At 41.1% G+C, this 21,973-nt stretch overlaps 1 protein-coding gene across 2 annotated transcripts in view; it reads right to left on the bottom strand.

Annotated features, from left to right (window-relative positions):
• NR3C2 (nuclear receptor subfamily 3 group C member 2) overlaps positions 1-21,973 on the bottom strand; it is a 189,389-nt gene that overhangs the window by 10,598 nt on the left and 156,818 nt on the right. Inside the window, exons 4-7 of one of the 2 annotated variants that reach the window (XM_059471470.1) lie at positions 20,738-21,076; positions 20,181-20,325; positions 4,416-4,546; positions 686-843 (exon numbers count right to left, since the gene is read on the bottom strand). In XM_059471470.1, coding sequence (XP_059327453.1) covers positions 686-843; positions 4,416-4,546; positions 20,181-20,325; positions 20,738-21,076 — 773 coding nt within the window. Of the gene's footprint in view, positions 1-685; positions 844-4,415; positions 4,547-20,176; positions 20,326-20,737; positions 21,077-21,973 lie in introns of those variants that run through there. The other variant, XM_059471471.1, reaches the window with a different exon arrangement.

Below are 21,973 nucleotides of genomic sequence, written 5' to 3'. Positions count from 1 at the left end.
CTCTGTAGAGGCTGCAGGCTCCCTCAGAGCAAGTTAAAGGAGATACAGCCCTGCTGCTGCAGAGGTAAATTTGGCACTTACCATTTACACTGGCTAGAACCAGGTCACTCTCAGCTAAATAGCTCAACATTATGGACACCCCCTCTGGAATCTACCACACCTACCACAAGCACTCTGTCACTGTGGGCAGAGGATCAGCAGCCCAGGTGCTTTGAGACCAAACCTTTAGTTTCCTGTGTCATTCATCACCCCTCACACCTGAGACATGTAAAACACCTTGTGCTGGAATAAGGCAGGGTGGCAGAAATAACCCAACAAGGAATCTTCCACTTGAAATTTCAAATAAAGCTTCAAACACCCAGGATGGTGTCAAGGACTCTGCATCTTTTAAAGTCATGATTACAAACCCAGCTGTACAAGATCAGCACATGAATTCCGTGTTTATTGGCACGTCAGGCACGTTGGATGTGTAACACACTAAACCTGAACCCTTCACCTTTATGACTTCTACTTTCTTATTTTAACTTCTTAAGTTCGTCTAACAACTTCTCTCAAATGTCCCTTTAAAAAGAATATGGCTGTTTTTTGTCTCCCTGTCAGTTAACACAATTAAAGACTATTTTTTTACCTTAAAGGAGAGATTTTTTGCTTAACTTTTCTGCGCTCCCTGAGGAGTTATACTTACATCATGCATGGAGTCAAGAAGTTTAGTCAGTTGGTAGAATCTCTGCCAGCTTTGCCCAGAGTTACTTGGACATTTAGTTACCATCTTCTTTAGTTCTTTAATGTAATTTGCCCTCATTTCTTCAAATGCAGCTTGGCTTTTGAGACCATCCTTGGGAACTGTCATTGAAAAGACAGTCTTAAATTAGTATTAACTGCATTGCTTATTCTTTTGATGTGCATACTTAAACAGTTACAGCAGTCAGCGGATGAAGGAATGAAACCTTTAAGCAAAGTCCGTAATTTTACAGACATTGGTGAGGGATCAACAACATCACACAGATTCTCAAGCGATTCAGGCATCCTCTCCAGATGTGTGATTGCAGGAGCTGTGGCAGAGGACAAGATAACATCTCAGAAATAGACACATGCTAGCCTCATGTCCAAACTGCTTTCAATACAATCCAACCACATAAAAACCAAGCAGATGGATCAAGGGTATTTTGTTAGAAGCTGAAAACGTGATTTATCATTCTTGAATGATTCCCCACACTTGGCAGAGGAGGAGAAGGTACAGAATCACAGCTGTTATCTGCAGAAATGCTAGACCAAGTGACACATTTTTATGCCATCAAGTAAGATCTAAAATTTCTTTGAATGTTAGCAAGCATCTGCATAGCATCTAGAACAAAACAGAGCCATTTTTCTGCACAGAACAGAAGTCTGTTTTCCAAACAGGCATCCTGACCCAGTGCTTGACCATGACAGACACTTGCAAGAATTTCTAGTGTCCTGTTGAAGTTTCTATCTGCCAAACAGAGACAGAATCATGATCATGGAATCATCATTTTATAAATGGGTCAGAAGTACAGTTTTCTGATACTTTTTATTGTGACCAATATCAGCAGGGCTGATTACAAAAGCAATACCCCGTTTCTTAATGGATTGCAAACACTCCTGCAGGTTCTGCCCCAAACAGGAATGGCTTATTAGGATCAGATGATGAAAACTCCAAAGGGATTATTAACAACATTACTCAAAATATTCTGAGGTTTAATATCCAAATTCATGAACACTGTTTAACCATCAAATGCGATTTTTTTCCTCTGTATCTCTTAGGCATAGTCCATAGAAGGAAAATAAAATATGGTCAGTACATGATGAGCGACTTTATTTCCTAGGTAAGTCAATAAACTATGTCAGATTAAGCTAAATGGGAAGTTACCTACTAAAATGAGAAAGGAGAAAATCATGATCTTCCCATTCAGCTTACCCTGACTTAACCTCTTGACAGAAACTCTTGTTCATACACTCCCTTCTCTTCTAAATCCTCTCAACTGCCCCCCATCCCACTGAAATCACATCAGAAGCATGTAACAACTGCCCTAAATAGCTCCAGAGTAGAAGCTTTAAGAAAAAGCATCAGTATCTACAAGGGCAATTTAGCAATGAGGAACAAGGAGGAGCTGTACCACCAAGGACTTGAGGCCACCAAGTGCTGGAAGGGGACACAAGGAAGAATCTTTAGAAAAAGCCTAGGAGGTTACACACCAGCCTGCCTGCTGTTTGGTAAATATTATATATTTATAGCACACAATCACAATATAAATATCATATGTTCATTTAATTTTCGAATTCTAGATGCAAACCCTCTCAGTCAGCTGACAGATAAAAGAAACTGTCTGGAACAAATCTACAAATTCAGTTCAAGGTGAATGAACACAGAGGCACCAATCAAGATAAGTAAAGCCATCAGAGCATGCTGTGGCCCTCACACAAAATGCACAGGCTTTACAGCTCCTTTAATATATACAGTGCTTACAGGCTGTTAGAGTCACTCTTTCTTTGTCTACTACTATGTATTTTACTGTTCTGTCTGAAAATTATTATACTATCACCCCAGCCAGATAATTAAGGAAGAAAGAAAGACCACAAATAAAGAGAACTCAAGCAAAACATGAAATTCTGGAGGTTTGCCCAGTGTTTCTGATTTTACTTATTAAATGCAGCAATACTGTTGGCAAGCTCCCAAAATCTATGGTCTGTGGAAAGCAAGAAAACAACTCAGTTGTAATGTGTGGTTTCTTCCACATGTAAATGGAGTGAAACTTCCTTGATGTGGTCGCCATGAAAGTTTCAGAATAACTTGTACTCTTTTCATCACATGATTCAATAAAAGAATTCAAATGAAAACAAACCTGGAGTTTTCTGTCATAAGACTGAAAAGCAAGGTGCAAGCACTCAAAACCAGGTTTGCTGCCCTTCACTTGACACTTTCTGGGTTTTATCATCACCTCCATTTCCATTTTGCTCTCCTTTTTCTCTCTCTCTAATGTAAATATCCCGATTTTCCCAAAACAAACAATTTTTAGCAGGTTTTCTAGTGACCATGATGTGCATTTGAAAGAGACCCAGCTCACTGAAATTAATTGGCCAGACTGATCTCACCTAACAGATTCTTGCAATAGCTCATTAGTTTACACTCTAGAGAGGGTAGAATAATAAATATTTGGCTTAAAGACATTTTGCTGCATTTTTAGAATGCCTTCAGGTTATTTTCCTAAAGATTCTTCCCCTTTAAGGCTGATTAAAATGCTGCAGAGGCAGATCTCCAATCCAGACACTCTCTCAAGAACATTTTGGGAGCCAAACCCTCCCTGAGCACATTGCTTCTGGAAACAGGAGGAGTGACAACCTTCAAAAAAAAGCCATTTACCCCTCAGGGCAAGCCTGGAGCACAGCCCCTCCCCACTGTTCCCGGTCCACTGGCTGACCATCTCCAGCCCTTGGTGGAGTGGGACCTGGGGTCAGACTCTGCAGGCCAGGACACAAAAGGATCCCCAAAAAGTGGTGTCTCTCCCAATCCCAGCAAGCTGGAACAGCTTCAGTTGGAAGAGGGAAGGGACGGAGATGGCTGAGCCCAAAAACTCACAGCCCCATGAGGTTTCTGTTAGAGGATCCAAATGCCCTCCAGCTCTGGCAGGAACTGCAGCCCCATGTCCCCCCTCAAAGGCAGGCACTTTAACCACAGAGCTGGCTTGTCATGGTGTCACCGAGCTGTTCCCCACAAAAAAGGAACAGGATTCCACAGAATAACATTTGCTTACAGGTTTACAGGCTGTTACTGATGGAAAAGTAATGTACAAACTGCCTGTGTGTTTATACAATTGCACTGGGACAGGTGGTTTTCAATACTTTCAGTAAGATAAGATCAAGAGATCTGCTAATTACTACACAGTGCTGTAACAAGCACCAAGATGTAATTTTGCGTCTTAAAACTCAAAGCATGATGCTCAAGAGAAAAAAAGGAAGCATGCACTGTCATTTATTAAACTTTCAGAAGCCTGTGGAAGTCACTTGGCATTACAACATCAACCTGCTCTGCAGAACAGGCAGTGCACATCTTTTCATTTTGAAGGTCACGTTGAGTCAGCCAAACCCTGGTGGCTTTGAATGCTTAGCAGAGATTTTCCCTCAATCCCCACAGCTGTGGCACTTGTCTGGCATGTCTGAGGTCCCTCTACGGAAAGGGGGGGGCCAAAGTCCTGTACCTGGCCACTCCTGTCCCTCCAGTGCTCATAACACACTCCAATTGCAAAGACACTTCCCATGCTAACTGCAGATAAACCCAGGCTTATTCCTGCGGCCCAGCTGGAAACAGTTTGGCTTTTTCCAAGTTGGTTAAACCACTGCATCTCTTTGTGAGCTGGAACATTTTCAAGCATTCCCACATAACCACGGACCCAACTCACCTGTGCTCAGGAGCAGCAGCACTTTCATGATGGTGTACTCCTCGAAGCTGAGCTGCAGGCGCACGAACTGCAGGCTGATCTGGTGCATGCCCTGGCACAGCTCGAACATCGCCGACTGGCGCATCCGCTCCCTGCGGAGACAGGGGAACAACACCCAGGGCCTGAGTACACACCAGGGAGAGCACAGCCTGCAGGGGCACCAATACACACCAGGGAGAGCACAGCCTGCAGGGGCATCACCCAGCACCACCCTGCAGGGATGGCTGAGCTCACCTCGCTACCCCGCAGACCACGGAAAAGGAACAGCAACGAAATCATTTGAGTTTTGTCACTGATGGGATTAGTGAAGCGGCAAAAGCGTTTTAAAATGTATTTGAATCGTCAGTGTTTGCTCAGCTCTGCCCTGGCTGATGGAAGCGTGCCTGCTGAAGAGGTCAGAGCTGGTGCAACAGGGGAACGAGCCTACACCCACTGAATGCATGCTCTAGGTGATACACTCCCCCATCAGGTGACATCTCCTGTTCAAACACTGAAATATTCAAAAAACGTGTTTTTTTTCCCAAACTAGTAATCTAAAAAAATCTGGAATAAAGGAATATGTAAAAAAAATGAACTTGTTCATTAATACAGACTTCCGCTTGTTAAATCGTAAAATAATTAGGATACGTGACTTGTATCTTTAAATATACTTTCATAAATTTCACTTCAGACCTTGTCTCTCTTCTCTGAAGAGAGAAGCTAACCTATCTTGCTCAAGTTCCAGGCAGAATTAGTTATAATTTTGCTAAATTTTTGAAGCTGCCATCTCAAATCACAACAGCTAAAGAAAAGTGTCATTGAGAGTTGGTTGTCTCAGCAGAAACTGTGATATATATATATATATATATATATGTGTGTGTGTGTGTGTGTGTGTCTGCAGGTATGGAGACAAGGCCCTATAATTGTTCCATGGCCACTACTCCTCTTTTTTTCAGTTGCTCAAAACCAATTGTCTGTATTTCTTCTAACAAATTTTTGTATAATTGGGGAATTGGATGAAGTTCAGCTCATTATTTTAACCAAGCAAATGCTTTTTCAAATATACAAATTGGCTGGTGAAAGAGAAGAATCATACTGTGTGCAAACAAAGACTGACATAATCTTCCTGGTGTTTTATTGCACTGCTGCCAGAGCAATTTCATTTTCCTCTTTAATACTAATAAAGCGGACTCCCCATTGTTAGATGGGCTCTGCACTTTTCCCCTGCTCCACCCTCTTTTCTTGAGACTAAGAACTTCCAGCTTCTTTTTTTTTTTTCTAATTACATTTAATAGTAGGAGTAATGCCATACGTATTTGTTTTTATTATGCATCATGGACTGCTCCCAGGAGGCTCTGAGGGATACACACCAAACTCAAAAGGCAAATGATTAATAAAGGACATTTGTATTTTAAATTCTACATGTTGAAGTGTATCTCAGCTGGCCAGAGACAGCAGCACTCCAAGTAAGAGCCATCTATGACATCCATCATTACTTTTGCAGGACACCAAGGTTTGTTCCTGTTCCTCCAGACTGAGAATATAAAAGCCACTGCCACCATCCCTGTGTTTGACCTCTACAGAGAGAAGTGACAGATTTTTCATCAGATACCAGAAGCCACACAGCAAGAAAAGTAAAACATTATAATGTTTTGTCTCAGGTTTCTTATGCCTTTTTTTTAGTGACAAAACACTCTTTGTGTGAATTAACTTTAAAGTGTTGATTCAAAAACTTGATTTTTTACATTACATTGCCCTTTTTCTGACATCCAAATTTTTCTGCCTTTTGCTTTTCTTTGTACTTGTTTTGCTTATATGAGATTGCCTAAATAGAAGAATTTCAGTTATAATCAGGGGGTTTTTTTGTTAGTTATTTCTTTCTGTCTTTTAAATATTCATTTTGTTATCTACTTACAAATATTGATCTGTAGGCTTACCCTCATGGAAAACCTGATGGCATTGTTTGTAGCGAGATAAAAAGATGCACAGAATGAGTTACTAAGTGATTTTTTTAATATACAGCAAACACATTATTTGAAATCAGTCTGCCACCTGAAAAATCAATTAAGTTGATTTATTACTTATTTACAAAATATTACCAACTAAAAATTATGTTAGTTAATTCATGACTCTGTTTAATGAAAGATAAGCACTTTGTGGGAGTTTTGGTAGTCAACTTTGTATTTGGTTTTCAACCCCACACTGGGTAGAACAAGAGGGTACAGAGCTTTTGAAAAATTCGGATGCTGACATTATAGATATCCAATACCTTGAGAGCAGCAACAAAATAAAGCAACAGAAATATGATAAAAGTGAAGAGGCACAGAGAAATTAAGGCATGTCAGCATAACATGAGCAAAGTAATTTTTTTCCTCACCAAACACATCAGCTAAGAATAAATGCCATCAAGTAATCACAAATGCCTTTACTATCACAAGGAAAAATTAAAATGTAAAAAAAAGGAGGGATAAAAAAAAGGCAAATCCCATCCAGCCAAACCCACCTCTGACACAGCTCCTGAAGCTCTCAACATGAAAAATGGAGGATATGAAGATCAGGAATATAAGGGCACATATCTTCATGGGGACATTTAAGAAGGTAAGTACATTTAAGTAACAAAAAGCGTGGAGCCAAAGCTCTGAATCCGCTGTTTGGATTCGCATTCAGATACATTCATTCATTCGCATTAGCTCAGTTCAGCTTAATCCTCCTTCATAATAATGCGCTTTAAACTTTACACCTTAAGTTAATCCATCTTAAGTTCCCCGAGTGTCTCCTTACAGGCTTAAAGTAATGCCCAGCTCACATTTTGTCTGACCTTTCCTGCAGCCCTGTGGATGGCCAGGGAGTCCAGACATTCCCACTGCTGCCACCAGCCATTCCCACCATTATCAGCCATTCCCACTGCTGCCACCAGCCATTCCCACCACTGCCACCAGCCATTCCCACTTCTGCCACCAGCCATTCCCACCATTATCAGCCATTCCCACCACTGCCACCAGCCATTCCCACATTAATCAGCCATTCCTACTTCTGCCACCAGCCATTCCCACCATTATCAGCCATTCCCACCACTGCCACCAGCCAATCCCACCATTATCAGCCATTCCCACTTCTGCCACCAGCCATTCCCACCATTATCAGCCATTCCCACCACTGCCACCAGCCATTCCCACATTAATCAGCCATTCCTACTTCTGCCACCAGCCATTCCCACCGTTATCAGCCATTCCCACTGCTGCCACCAGCCAATCCCACCACTGCCAGCTAATCCCACTGCTTCCACCAGCCATTCCCACCATTATCAGCCATTCCCACCACTGCCACCAGCCATTCCCACATTAATCAGCCATTCCCACCACTGCCACCAGCCATTCCCACATTAATCAGCCATTCCTACTTCTGCCACCAGCCATTCCCATTGTTACCAGCCATTCCCACTGCTGCCACCAGCCTGTTTCCACTGCTCTGCCCAATTGCCACTGGAGCCACGCAGCTACAACAGATATGTAGGATTTGACCAGTCCCCCAGGAGAGCAGGGATGGTTTGAGACATTTAAGACAAGGGATCCTAAATACCAAACCAGCCATATATCTCATAATACTCTTATGTGATCTCCACAGAAACCAGGCAGCCACATCAGAACCTGTGAAACTGCAGGCAGGCTGAAGAGAAACAGCTTGTTATGAATAAGTAACTCATCATTTATTAAGTCATCATGAGGCCCAGTATCGTAAATCTCCTCGCTGAGGATGGAAACTGCAACTCAACTGACCATAACCAAAAAGAGGAACCCATGCGGCAAGAAATATTCACTGACAGGCGAAGCTCAGCCCCAAACCAAACCTGATACCAGGTTTTATTTACTTTCTCATGGGTACTATTCAAAGCTGCTGCATAAGGCATCTTCCCAAATTAGACAGAGAAGTGAATAAAGGGAAGGCTATGGTGGGTGTGTTGAGGTTTCATCAGGACTTAAGTGACTTGCTGATAATCCCAAGAAAATATTGGCCAAGGCATCATCCCCTTTCACAACACCTCAGAGGAACAAATATGTACCTGAGTTAGTCCCTAGGCCTCTGCAGCCCAGAAAATACTTAGGAAAAGACCAATAAATATTTGCAGCAAACTCTGATGTCAAAGATAGTTGTTGTGTCTTCTGATTTCATGCTTTTTACCACTGTAAGAACTATTTCCAACTTTACAACCAAGAGCCTTTCCCTTGCTAGACTAAAACCTGTATCCATTTGAAGTTTGCCCACCAATAAAACTGATTTTAGGCACCTTCAGAAAGCACTTCTCACTGTAACAAAACCAAAACAAACAACCAATCAAACAAATGCAGCCCAACAAGAAAACCTGCCAAAGGCCTGAAAGTCAAAACCTGTTTGGAAGCCTCCAAAACCAAGGCATGCTTTCCCTCATGCCAAAAGAAGTCAGTTTGAACTTGACAGAAGAGAGGAGTAAAAACATCACCAGACACCTTGAGGGCAAGGCAGAGCTACTGAGAATAAAGAGGGGAAAAGACTAGGACATGGCATTACAGAAACCCCTGCTCAGTGGCTCAAACCCTCTAATCATAAAAAGCCCTTGGCCTGGATTATTTTACCTGCCTTAGGAAGGCATTCTGACTGGAAGAAGTTTTGAGGTTCTTGGGGAAAGAAAAAAACAAACATACTATTGTCACAACTCTTAACTGTCTCTTGAGGGAGTATTCTGCTCCAACAGTGGTGACAGAATGCCACGACCTGAATAAATTCTTCCATGCAAAGGGGCAGGAAACACTGAGCATCCCTCTGGCTCAATGGACTGCACCCAGACACCTGTGTCCCATCTTGAAGCCATTAAAAATGCCACTGAAGTCACCCGTACTGGAGCAGCCTCATTAAATTAACACACTGATCAAAATCCAAGCCAAAATGCAAGCAGGATTCAGGCAAAATTCAATTATGACTTTTCATTCAGTACTTATTTTTTATTCAGCACTTTCTAATCTCTGCTTAGTCTGCAAGCCACAGCAGAAAGATACAAAACCTCTTTCCTCCAACACTTTGACTCCTAAAGCAAAGCTTTAGAATCATCTCCTTCCAGGGAGCCAAATTGCCTATTACTTTGCACCAATTTGGGCACTGCCAAACCCAGGACAAAATAATGACTGGACCCAGGACCACCAGCATGAACACTGATAATCAGACAAGGAAGATAGTTTCACATTAAAACAGATCTAGAGACATTAAGCTGCTATTTTTTGGCCTTTAGCCACCCAGGCAATTGGTAATTTTTAAATTCAACTTGCCAATTTTAAACTGAACTTATAGAAGTCAAGTCTGAAAATTAGTTTTCTCACAAGAAAATCATCATGGTGACCCTAGAGAATACCATCCCGGATAAGCGATACTAAGGAATTCAGAGCTGCTTTAAAGTTCCAGCCAAGTGTCCTCCTGTTATATGCCTATCAACGAAGGAATTGGCAACAGCCCATGGATAATGATTGCCAAAGGAGAGTTTCAGCTCTCAATCACTAGCAGAGAACTTGTGATAAAATCCAACTTAATAATCACCCAGTTATGTAACCCTAAAATCCCAAGCACATCAATAGCAAAAAACCCCAAGTATATGCTGGTATTAACAGTTAATTATGCACTTAGGAGAATGCTGATACCAAATACTCTCTTTCGGTTAGCATTTGCATTTCAAAAGAGACAAATCACAGTTTTAAATGAGAAAATACATAATTATGCCTTTACCAAAATGCTTTTTCAATAACACATTCAATAAGTGATGATAATGTACACATGGCAATAAATACCCCATTTCAAAGTTCATCAGAGAAAGGTACTGAGAGCCAGAAAAGGTGCCCATTAGGTATTGTTTTATACATCCATTCCGCCAGGGCTCATTGTCACTTGCAGTGGTTCATCAACAAAATTACTGCTATATTCCACATGCAGCAGCAATTCTCCTTTTATGCCAACAATGCCTCAAAAATTAAGACTTTGCTCATGCTGTCACGCAAAGCCTGGCATTTTCTGGAAGTCGACTGAGGCACATCTTCCTCTCATGCCAGTTTAGAAAAAAGACTTCCTAATTTTTCTTTCGCTCATATTTAACTCTAGAGGGGAAGTAGCAGAAGCAAGCACTGTGCATGTGAGAGGCATTTGGAGATGCCAGCAAACAGCTCATTGTGTGCAGGAAGATTAAAGCAGCACCACATTCAGACACAACTGCAAGGAACAAATCTCTGTTCTAAGACATTGACAGAAGTAAAAAGAAACCCTCCCAAAAAGCTTGTGGATGTCCCAAAATCATGCTGGGACAATACCAGGAGAGCATAATTATGGTCTATGCTAAATGTAAAGTCCTTGGACAAGTCTTTGTACTAAAGTTGTAAAAACTAACACTCAGATTCTTTTGAAATGATCACAAGCTGGCAATCTGCCAGAATATCCACTGGGCCAACTGATGAGCAAGATGAAAGTGAAGCATTTGAGAAAGATCAGTAAAGTTAAATAAAATCTTTGCATCAGTGCTCTCTGTAGAGGAGCCCAGTAAGGGCTCTCCCTTTTCAGTAAGCAAGTGTGAGAAATAGTTTCAGATTCAAGCGCAAGTGGAAGAGGGTTTATGAGGAAAAAAAAAAATACAGTAAAATGAATAGTAATAAATCACCAAGACCAGATGGCATCCATCCACGAGCTGTAAAGTAACTTAAATACGGAATTGCTGAACTACTAACTGTGCTGTACAGCTTATTGCTTAAATTGCCCTTATAAAAGTCGTGGAAGGCGACAAACGTGACTGATTTCTTAAAATGGGTCTGAGGGTGGGAAGGGAGCACTGGAGACCAGAGGCTAGTAAGCTCCAGTTCTATATCGAGCAAAACCATTGAAAGAGGAGCATGAATTGATAAACAAACATGCTGTAAGGGAAGAAAGCACAACTCTGGTGGAGAGGTCACGTCTCACGAATCTGAGAGGGCACTCTGGTGATAGCACGAGGACACTCTGGTGGATCTGCACGATGGAAATGCTTTGCACATGCCAGGTCTAGCTGCATCCCACAGCCATATGGGGTGAGACCTAAGCAAACACCAACCCTCTCCTCCTCCTCCTCCTCCTCTCCCCTGCCCTGGTTTCCACACAAAGGAAACTGGGGCATGCAGCTTGGGTACGGGCGCTAATAAATTCTGTCAGTGAGCCAGCGTGGGTAATTACTGGTCTAGGACCTGCACACAGCCTTGCATCAGGAGGTATGGAAAGATGCAATCACGGCAGGGTTGGATTTTAAAGCTATTAAAAAGATCTCCTGGAAGCTCTTAAAGAGAGCTTGGGGATAAGGAGGTCGTCTCTTTGTGGATTATTAGCAGCTTAAAAATAAGAGACCAAGGGTCATAACAAATGGACATCTCTCACAAGTAATGGAGGTTACCAGGGAAGTCTCACAGAGCTGGGGCCTGGGCACTGAACTGTGCTCATACATCATATGAGAAAAATCAGACCTCTGGAGCTGACAGAGCTTGCTGATGGCTCCAGATGATGAAATCAAGAGCTGCCTGTGAAAGACTGCTGAAAAGTCCTGCAAGTCTGTGGGGCTGGCTGGCAAAATGGAAGGGGAAAGTCACTGATTGGACAATGCAGACAGTATAATTGTCTCCCACCACACATACAAAATAACAAACATTACACAATAAAGAGTCCTAGGCATAACTTAGGACAGGTTTTTGGGCTTCTGCCTTTTGAAAATGCTTGCTCAATGTTCATTAAAAAAAAGCAAAAATGTGAGAGAAGAGTTGAGAGCAAGACAGAAATTGTAATTTTGCTGCTACATCCACTGTGCTCTAAATCTAACGTGTCAGTCTGGTCTCCTCCCAAAATTAATACAAAGCATGAGAGGAGGAGCTGAGGATGGCCAGGGACAGCAGACAACTAGCAGATCTATACAAGGGGAGGTCAAACTGACTCACTGATTCTTCAGCTCACAGAAGAAACAACAGAACTTGGTGGAGAACTAAATGATAAATGGCATGCATGGGATGAGAAGGATTATATCCACTATTACTGCAAACACAGGAATGAAGTGGCACTCCATTAAATTATCAGCCACCTGCTTTAGAAACACCTCCAACAAACATATATGCATAATGAAATTGCAGAAGCAACTGCCACGGAACATTTTAGATTTCAAGATTATAAATGTATTCAAAGGGGTAACAGGCAAATTCACAGAGAAAGACACAGAGGGGTTATTAAGCACAAGTGTCCAAATGCAATCTCACATTCAGAAAGTACCTAAGTAATTGCTAGAATGGGCAAATTAAGAAGAAAGTCCCTTGTCCTGATCTTAAACTTTCTCTGGCCAATTTAAAGGATGACAAACTCTGCTAGAGGGACAGTTTCTGACATTTCCCCATTCTCACAGATCTCCATAACACTACACTATCTCCCGTTTACCTTTAAAGCTTCACAATTTGAAGCAAAACACTTCAGAAATTTAAGAAGTGTTTAGAGATAGAGGCATTAAAAGGCAGAGCCTTTAGAAATTTAAGCAAAGAAACCGAATCTATTGCTTTACCCAACCAATGACCTGCTTACAAAGAAAAGAAGCCCAAAACTAAAGACTTGGAAAATCTAGCTGAAGCATGTATTATGTATACATCTATTAGGTACAGGTATGACAGCAGTTTTCCAAAATTTCTTTTTTTTGTCTGCACTACTGTTGGGTGGGTATGTAACAAAATCCCTTTATGCACTTCTCTGGACGGGAACTGAATCACACTTTATGAAAAAGTAAATAGTAGTAACAATGTATATAAAAAATTTACTGAGAAGATATTCACTTTTCACTGCAATGACACTTCGCATGAATTAAGTATTCCTCACTAAAATAATACATGCAAGCAAAAACCATGCAGGGAGGATCACCAAGGAGTGCTTGCTGAACTTTTAACAAGACCAGTGACTGCACAAACAATTTATCGGCAAATATGAGCACTGACAACTCTTACCAAATCTGGTTGTGGCAATAATAATTGAAAATGAGGGATTTGGAGGCTGCCTGATGACAGAGATTACAAAAATGTACCCAAAATTAGAAACTACAGGATTAGCAGATTGCAAGGGAAGACAAAAGGGTTAACAGCCATCACCCTGCCAAACATAAAAGCAAAAAAGTAATCATTGGAACAATGAGTGAAGTTTCTTATTGGCTTTATCACCATTCACAGATGATCTAACTAATCATCCCCCCCAAGCCCTGAGGTATATGAGCTTAAATAAATAAATTAAAAAAAAAAAAAAGGTGATAATAAATATTCAGCTTATTTTATTACATTTATCTTCCTGCTGCTACCATAGAAATCAGAACACCAGGAAGGCTTACAGGCTTCAGCACTGAGAGGGCACAGAGAAGCTGCTGCATCCCTGCACTGCCTTACACAACACCAAATCCTAATGTTCCCAGCTTCCACTGGCACATCATGAGGGAGTTTAGGAATGTAATGAAAATGTTATTTACCAAGAAAATGTACTTAATTATTAAATGAAGATTTTTTAAAACAATCTAAGCTGTTTCACTTGAGCTACATAGCAATCCTTAATTTAATTTTACGGCTTTCCTCAATGTTACAAAATCCTCTGCCCATCCACATCCCATGACAGTGCTAGCACAGAAACTTCCTAGAAATCCCCTTGTACGGCTGTTTTTCCTGCTCCTCTCTACCTCATTTGCTCTACCTCAACTGTCTCTTTGAAAATTGTACTCTCTATTGTTCATCTACTGCCAGCATCAACCTCGGTCTCCTCCTAAATTTAAAAACTCCACGCTTGGGGCAATTACCAAAGGCATAGCATGGGAGGTGCTTGCAATACTTCCTTTTTATTTTACTGGGAGCAAAATCTTAAGCTTTAAAGGATCTGTTTATATCAATTTGTAGTAAACTTTGTTAATTACATACATAGTACATATTTTTAAAAAATTAAAATAAATATATATCCATCATTACATTCTGCTCTTAATATTTTGTACATAATATTAAGTAAAGTGCAGTCTCTATTGAAATGTTTTTACTGTAAGGACTGAGCTGCATATGATCTAATACAATAATTTCAGAGATGGAAAAACAACATAACGTATCCAAATGATTGTGAAAGCTGGCTCTGGTTTTGAACTCAGTTTTTCAAGTTCAATAATTTTCGCTACCTTATACAATGCCTAGTGCTGGTTTTCATTAGGCAAACCCTCAAGTCCTTGACTAGGGTAAAAAACCAACGACAGCATCTAGTACAGTGGCCAGGAAATTCAGAACCTGCACACTTCTGCACCTGTGATTTATTCTTTCTGCTGCGGATGACAAACTGAGGAAAATCAAAGGAGCAAGAAAACACACAGCACATTAGTCATGCAGTGCATTTGCAAAATACTGTTGAAATATTGATGCTGTACTTTAAGGTACTAAAGTGTCTCCACACAGTGTGTCTCAGCATTACTGAACTGTCTCAGTATCCCACATCACTGCTATTTTGCAACCAGGTAAGGCTGGAATGGTAAATAAGATAATTTGGGTAGATTTGTTAAAAATAGGAAATGATTTTGAAATTTCGGTCTTTTCATAAGTAGCTGCAGATTCAGAAATCTACAGAGAGACAATGTTAAACCTAAAAGCAAAAAATAAATCAAGACCTGTGGGGGAATTCCAGGGTTGGGTTGTCTCTCTGGGGCCTTTATGCCAGCACAAACCAATATCTAGAGGAGGAGCACGGCTTGCGTTTTAATATTCATCATCAATTCCATCAGCTGTGTTTTTGCCTTAAGGAGAAGTAAGAAGCCACCATGCATCTTCCTCAGGGGAAGGAACGGATAAGCAGTACAGCTTGCCACGAGGGATGCAGTTCTGGCTTCCAGCTGGGAGGAGGAGATGTGCTGGGAGCACGAGCCATGGCCCCAAAGGCAGCCCGTGTCCCACCGCTCCCACTGGTTTCCCACGTTGTGCGAGTGAGGATCCCTGCCATTCCGTGTCTTGGCTCCTGCCGGGTTTCTGTTGGCAGTACTGAACTTGTAAATGCTTTTTATTCCTTCCTGAGCCTCTGAAAGTTTGCCAGCCAATGCCCTGACTTAATGTATGGGTGGAAGCAGATACCTGGGATGTTGTCACCAGTAGCCGGCGGACAGCAACTGCCTGAGCCCGTTAAAACCTGAGCAAAAAGGAGCATCCCTTGCCTTCCTCTGGAATTCAGGCATCTGACTTCTGCACTGCAAAGACAGAAAAACTCCTGCTTTTGAAAGGCTGGGCTCACTTCTTGTAGACATGAACTGTCACGGCACCGCTTTTCAAAAATGTTGAGGATTTTTCCCTCAAAAGGGCACAGCCAGGGAAAGAGTCATGGTAGCCTTTAGTTCTATGATTAATTCATCCAGTAAGGGAAAAAGCAATGGAAATTGCAACTAACTGCCCTACCTTCCGGAACCATGCCTTAGAAATCCTGTTTAAGGCTGCTCCCTGCAGTAAAGAGTATTTTGCAGAGTTTCAGCCAGAATCCCTGAAAATAAGCTGGTGTTACAAACCATGGGGATTCGTACATCCCTTGTTTTGTTCTTGCACCCATTCCAGCCAGCACTACTTCGTTTTCTGCTTTCAATTGTGTATGATTTTACCCATTTAATGCTCTGGACTTGGATTATCCACACATGTGCCTGCCTCAGGTTGAATTAGATTAGAAAATTTTAGCTTAAGTCTTTGGTTAAATCTTGAAGAGGAATTTTCTCCCTCCCTTGAGTTAAATAACCTTTTTTTTTTGTTTTTTTCTTTTCTTTCAGGATTTCTGTTACTTTTGCAGAAGGAATCTGAAAAGTCTCAGAGCTTAGGGTTTGAATTAGGGACAGTCTTTTCCCACGTCTTAAGAAAATCTTCCCCATTAATATCTCTGTTCTCCCAAATCCCTAGATCCATTCAAGGTAAGGCTTCCTCAGTGACAACAAATGAAGAAAAACCTCCTAGAGTCTCTTACTACATAATCCTTACATCTCATCCAACCTGATCAAAGGAATCACATGGGAAAAATATTATGGGATAGTATAACTTAAGGGTTTTGTTAAGGATACAGTCTTCAAAGCATGCACCTGAAGGGCTTAGACTGTGATTTTGCAGACCACCTTAATTTTGGAATTTTGCAACTTCTTGAGTTTCAGTTTGCACAGCCTACAAACGTAACTGCAACACTTTTTGAATGTTATGCCATATGCAGCAGTCATTGTTTAAGAGTGTTTACCCTCAATACAAGCTATGTGGTGCAACGTGTACCACGGTCTTCTAAAGATTTACTGTGGATTAAAACCAAAGCTGTATCTACAGAATATTAATTTTGATCACAGCCACTACATTACAAAAAGAGATGGATTAAAAAACTGCACATGCCACAACTTAAACAAACACAACACAAAACACCCTATTTTATGCCTCTTTTCAGGCTGTTTTTTAGGCATTTCAGTGACAGGCTGAGCAGCCATTTCCTTATCCCTCAGTTAAAATCTTCGTGTTCAGCTAAGCCCAATTAAATCAATGGAATATATACTTGAATCATAAAGACAAACAGTACACTTAATTAGATAGGTAGCATGACTAAATGAAGGCAGACAAATATTTCCAGCCTTCCACAAGCCTAACAGGAAATCAAACCACATATGAGTAGGGAGGCATTTTGCACTATATTTATACAATCAAAACTACATTTAACAGCTATTAACAATACAGATCCTCATTTGTTATTGGCCTTGTTTACAGGCCTTCAGAACAAGAAAGAAAACAAGATCATATATCACGGCCCTCCAGAAACATTACAACTTCCTTTTATTCACAGTAGTTAAGAGTAAACGGAAAATTCATTTAACATAAAACAAAGCCACATAATTCCACTAATGCCAACCTCTACTTTCACTTACTTTCATTGAGGAAAATGCTGAACCCTCTGGGGCACCAAGGGCCTGGTCAAGGACATTGCTTATTTTTTCTTGTAGGAGAAACAGGAAATGACCTCTCCAGACACAATATGAAAAAATACCAAGAAAATCTTAGCCAGATGATAACAGAAATGAAACTCTCTCAAACCAGTAAAAGGAAAGGCATTGTAAAGCATCTCCTTTCATTCTGCATCAATTTATAAATGTCCTAAAATGCCAAGGGCAGTAAAACACTCAAAGTTTCACCAAGTAAACCTCAAGGAGGTCTAATAAACTCCATGGCACAGAAACAAAGGCCAGTGCTTATAATTACACAGCACATTTCCAAGTTCAAGGTACTCAAAAAGTAAAGGTAAGACCAGCCTTCAGGAATTTCAGAGCAAAGTTTCAAAGCACTTCACGAACAGCAATATGTATTGTATTTTGTATTACAGGAATGGCTTCTACATTGAACTGTATTGTACAATTCCAGTAAGTAATCTCTGGCCTTACCCCAAAACTGGGAAAAGCACTGCATCTCTTAACTTAGAATCACAAAACAGAAGCTTGGGAGGGACCCTGGAGGTCTCAAGTCCAGCCCCCTGTTCTCTGCAGAGCTAATTTTGTCATTGGAGCAGGCTGCTTGGGGCTCTGCCCAGTGAAGGCTTGGACATCATCCGGCACTGAGACTCCAGGGCCTCTCTGGGCACCTGCTCGGCCGATTCGCCATCTCATTAGGAAATGTCTTCTCCTGCTGACCAGGAGGCACTGTCTTGTTCCAAGCTTGGGATCTCAAACTCTCATTCTTCCCCTGAACACCTCCATGAAAAGCAACACTTCATCTTTTCTACCACTCATAAGGAAGCTGAAGGGTGCAATTAAATCCACATTGCACCATCAGGTCCCTCACTGTCCCAGTCAGCCCTGACCACCTCGGCCATCCTCCACTGGCTCTCTGCCAGCTTCTCAACAACTTTGCTTTGCCAGAGAGCCCTAAACTCAGACTCCAAATGCAGCCTCAACCACCATTCTGAGTGGCAATGTGAGAGACTGGGAACAAATGCCTGCTGTGATGCCCAGTGAGTATGAAACAAGCCAAGTGTGTGTGAAAGAAAACCCTTCACGTTCCAGAGATGTGTCCATCACTGTTTCAGAGTGAACACCAAATGTCCTACTCTTTCACCTCCAGCGAAATTTCTGCCCTGATTAACTACTTCAAAAGGCCCTGTACCCCTCTTACATCTCCTGGCATTTTTTTTTTTTTCTCTATTTATGAGCAATTGCCTTCTCTCTGCAATGAGCATATTGCCAAATTCACAGGAGACCAGACCACTATCTCAATTACATATCTGGTTTGGGATGTTTTAATTTTGCACTCCTTTTTGCAACTGGATCCCTACCTCAACCTCAATATAATTCTACAGGCACTTATCTTCAAGGCTTGCAGCATAAAACTCTCAATTGATCTCAAATTCTCAAAGTAGCTTCTAGCTGCAGTAGAACAAGAGCAAGCAATGCACACACTTTTATTTGCAAGCAGGATTGATTTCTCTGTCCAATAAATTCTGACCCCCTGACTGACTTTCCTGAGATGAGGGAAAGCTGCTTTTGTGTTTGAACTGTTAGTCTACATTCCCCCAAGAGACCTAAACTCTTCAAAGTTCACATTTTCACTTACTTCTAGCTACAAATACCTTTTTTTTTTTTCCTGTGACAATTCTCTAATGTTCAAGTCATAATGGAGGTGCTTTCAACATGGAAAATGGCTGACACTACATTTTCGGCCACATGAAGTAAATCACCAGTCCTCCCTCTTAAAAAAAAAAAACGAAACCAAACAATCCTTGTTTGATATTGCTCACTGCTTTGGGACCCATCTCATACTCATTAATTATTTAGGGATTCCTAAATCAAAGACAGACTATTAAGATAGACAGTGACAAAGCATCTTTTCCAAGAAAAAGATTTCAGAATGCATCAGGAGATTAAGTGGTAAGTTATTTTTTTGTTAATTCTATTCCTGTTTTGTGTTTTGTTTTTTTTTTTTCCCCAAGTGCACCCATATCCTATTGATTATGTCTCCTTTTTACCTCTAAAGAAACCCCCTCAACTTTCTGGGATAAGCAAATGATGCAAGTCCCTGTTTGACTGCCTGTGCATTCACTTAGATTTTTGACTTTACTGTCTTGTAATAAACACTAGGAGAATGGAACAGAAATTAAATTATAGTCATCAAAAGCAAAGCACTAAACACACACAAACATAAAATATGAAGGAACACATACTCAGACAGAATGGTTGATCCTTCTTTTTGTCTGAATGCATCATAAAAGAAGTTATGTTTCATTACTGAAAAAACATTTTGGCTTCTTTCACGGTTGCAAAGAAGGGTAATTAAGACTGTCAAGAAAACACATTGAACAGCTGTATATTGTTAACAAAAGCACCATTATATGACTGCTCTGAAAAACCCCAGTAATTTAAACATTCACATTTCCTAGAAGTTGGATATTTTTCCAAGCTCCAGTAGATACCAAAAAATGTTCTTTTCTATAAATTGTGGTTGTGTATCAGTCACATTTCAAACCAGTGGGATGGTCCCAGTTTGAGAACACATCCCCATACATAAGGAGAAGTGGACAGCAGTAATCAAAGCTTTGGCAATTGAAATGTGAGTCACTGAAAAAAATTAAAACTTCAGCTGCTTTTTAAGCCACAATTAGCTGAAATTTTCTTAGACTATGAGTATGCCTGAAAAACCAAACAAAGACAGCAATCCTTCCAGCCTGCACTGAAAAGGGCCATTAAGGAATACTTACTCATCGAAGATCAGGTCTGGAGCAAAATAGAGGAACTGGCTGTTTGTATGTTTGTATGACCTCCAACTCAAGGCAAACGATGACAGACACATCCATGAATACTGAATTAAAGTAATTTGGTCCTCGAGAGGCAAGTTTCTAAATCCTAGAGATCAAACCAGAAAATATCCATGAACTACAAGGGCTGGTCAAACCATCACCAAACACATAGCTTAGTACTCTTCCAGTATTCACAAACAAGAGCAACACTCCCAATTCGGAAAAAATAAAACCACAATTTTTCATTCCAGTGACAAAACATGTTTTCTTCCTAAGAGGCTGTTACTGAAGATGAAAGCTTTTTAAACATCAATCACAGACATTTGAAACAAACTTTACATAAAATAAGAAAAATCCCAACTATTTTCTCTCACAGGTTCATCTCTCACACCCCCCAGTTGCCGGTTTTCTCAACACAGTCCATGGATTAACAATGCAATTTGCTTAACAAAGCAAATGCTTCTCTGAACTACAAGAAACAGTGAAGTGACATCTCAGCAGATGAGTCACGGTCCTACCTGGAAGTATCTTCGCCCACTTCACCACCTGAATCATCTGCTTGCCGGCCAGGCGGTTTAGGGTGGAGAGCAGGTACTCCGCTGTGTCCGGCTTGGAGCTGTCGTATCCTGCGTACACGATCTCTGGCTCAATGCTTTCAAGGATCTTCACAGGAGAGGGAGTAAGTGCTGGTGAGATAGCAGACATGTGGGGGACAAGTGCAGTGTTGACAGAGGGCTCGGTCACGGGCGCGATGTACGTCGTCCCTTCCTCGGGGCTCTGCGGGGGCGGCTGCTGCCGCTGCTGGGGCTGCTCCTCGTGCATCCCTTTCAATTTCCCCAACTTTTTGGACTTCCGGGCTGTGAACGTGAGCAATGAGAAAACCAAATCAGTACAGAAAGGCAGCAAAACCCTGGGCTTCTGGGCTTTATACAGGAAATGAAAGCCAAAGTATAATCTTTAAGCTTTTCAGTGAAACAGACGCAGGACCTTAAGAAATACCTCACTGCTGGCAGCATTGTCACACTGGAAAAAGGACCAAAAGACACCTCTGAGCTCATTTTCACTGCTTTACTGGATGTTTTTATACATGACAGAATGTCCAGTATCTGCCTCCATACAGACATGCATATAACATCCTAGTTACTGTGGTCAGTGCCAACTAAACATTTCAGAGCTGTAATCACTTATCACCTACAAGACTGCAATTCACGATCTGCATTGCATTGGTCATCAAAAGAAATCTGCACAATATTAGCAGACCCAGAGCCCTCCTAAGCTTTTGCCTCAACTTGAAATGTAGTCAATCCATTTTGAACAGCTCAAGTTAGTCAAGTCCCCTTTCCTTTTGCTGCTTTGATATGTCCATAACAGCTTTACCCATTTCTCTTGAATATTTAAAGCTTAAATATTTATCCACTTAAAGAAGAAAAACTGAACTTCGTGTAACACCTTTCTCACTGCTACCAACATGCCTCTGGTGATTTGCCTTTCCTTTTCTTTTAATTTCCTTTTTTTTCCTTAATTCTACCCACCCTACTTTTCTTTACTAAGTACTCTTAGAAGCCAGCAATACTGCAGTGCTTTGACTCCTTGAAGAGAGGCCAGCCATTCCCTGTGGGTTGCATTCCCAACTTTGCATAGCATGAGGAAAGAACTGGAATTAAAAATCAAGACAATTCTGTTTAAAAACCACACACAAAGAACCAAACCAAAAACCCATCATCACCCTTTCTGCAATAGGGAAACGGAACAAC

This window comes from Ammospiza nelsoni, chromosome 4 (assembly GCF_027579445.1).
Source record: "Ammospiza nelsoni isolate bAmmNel1 chromosome 4, bAmmNel1.pri, whole genome shotgun sequence".
NCBI classification, from domain to species: domain Eukaryota; kingdom Metazoa; phylum Chordata; class Aves; order Passeriformes; family Passerellidae; genus Ammospiza; species Ammospiza nelsoni.
Note: the sequence above shows the minus strand (reverse complement) of the source record. Positions and strands in the feature narration are given on the sequence as shown.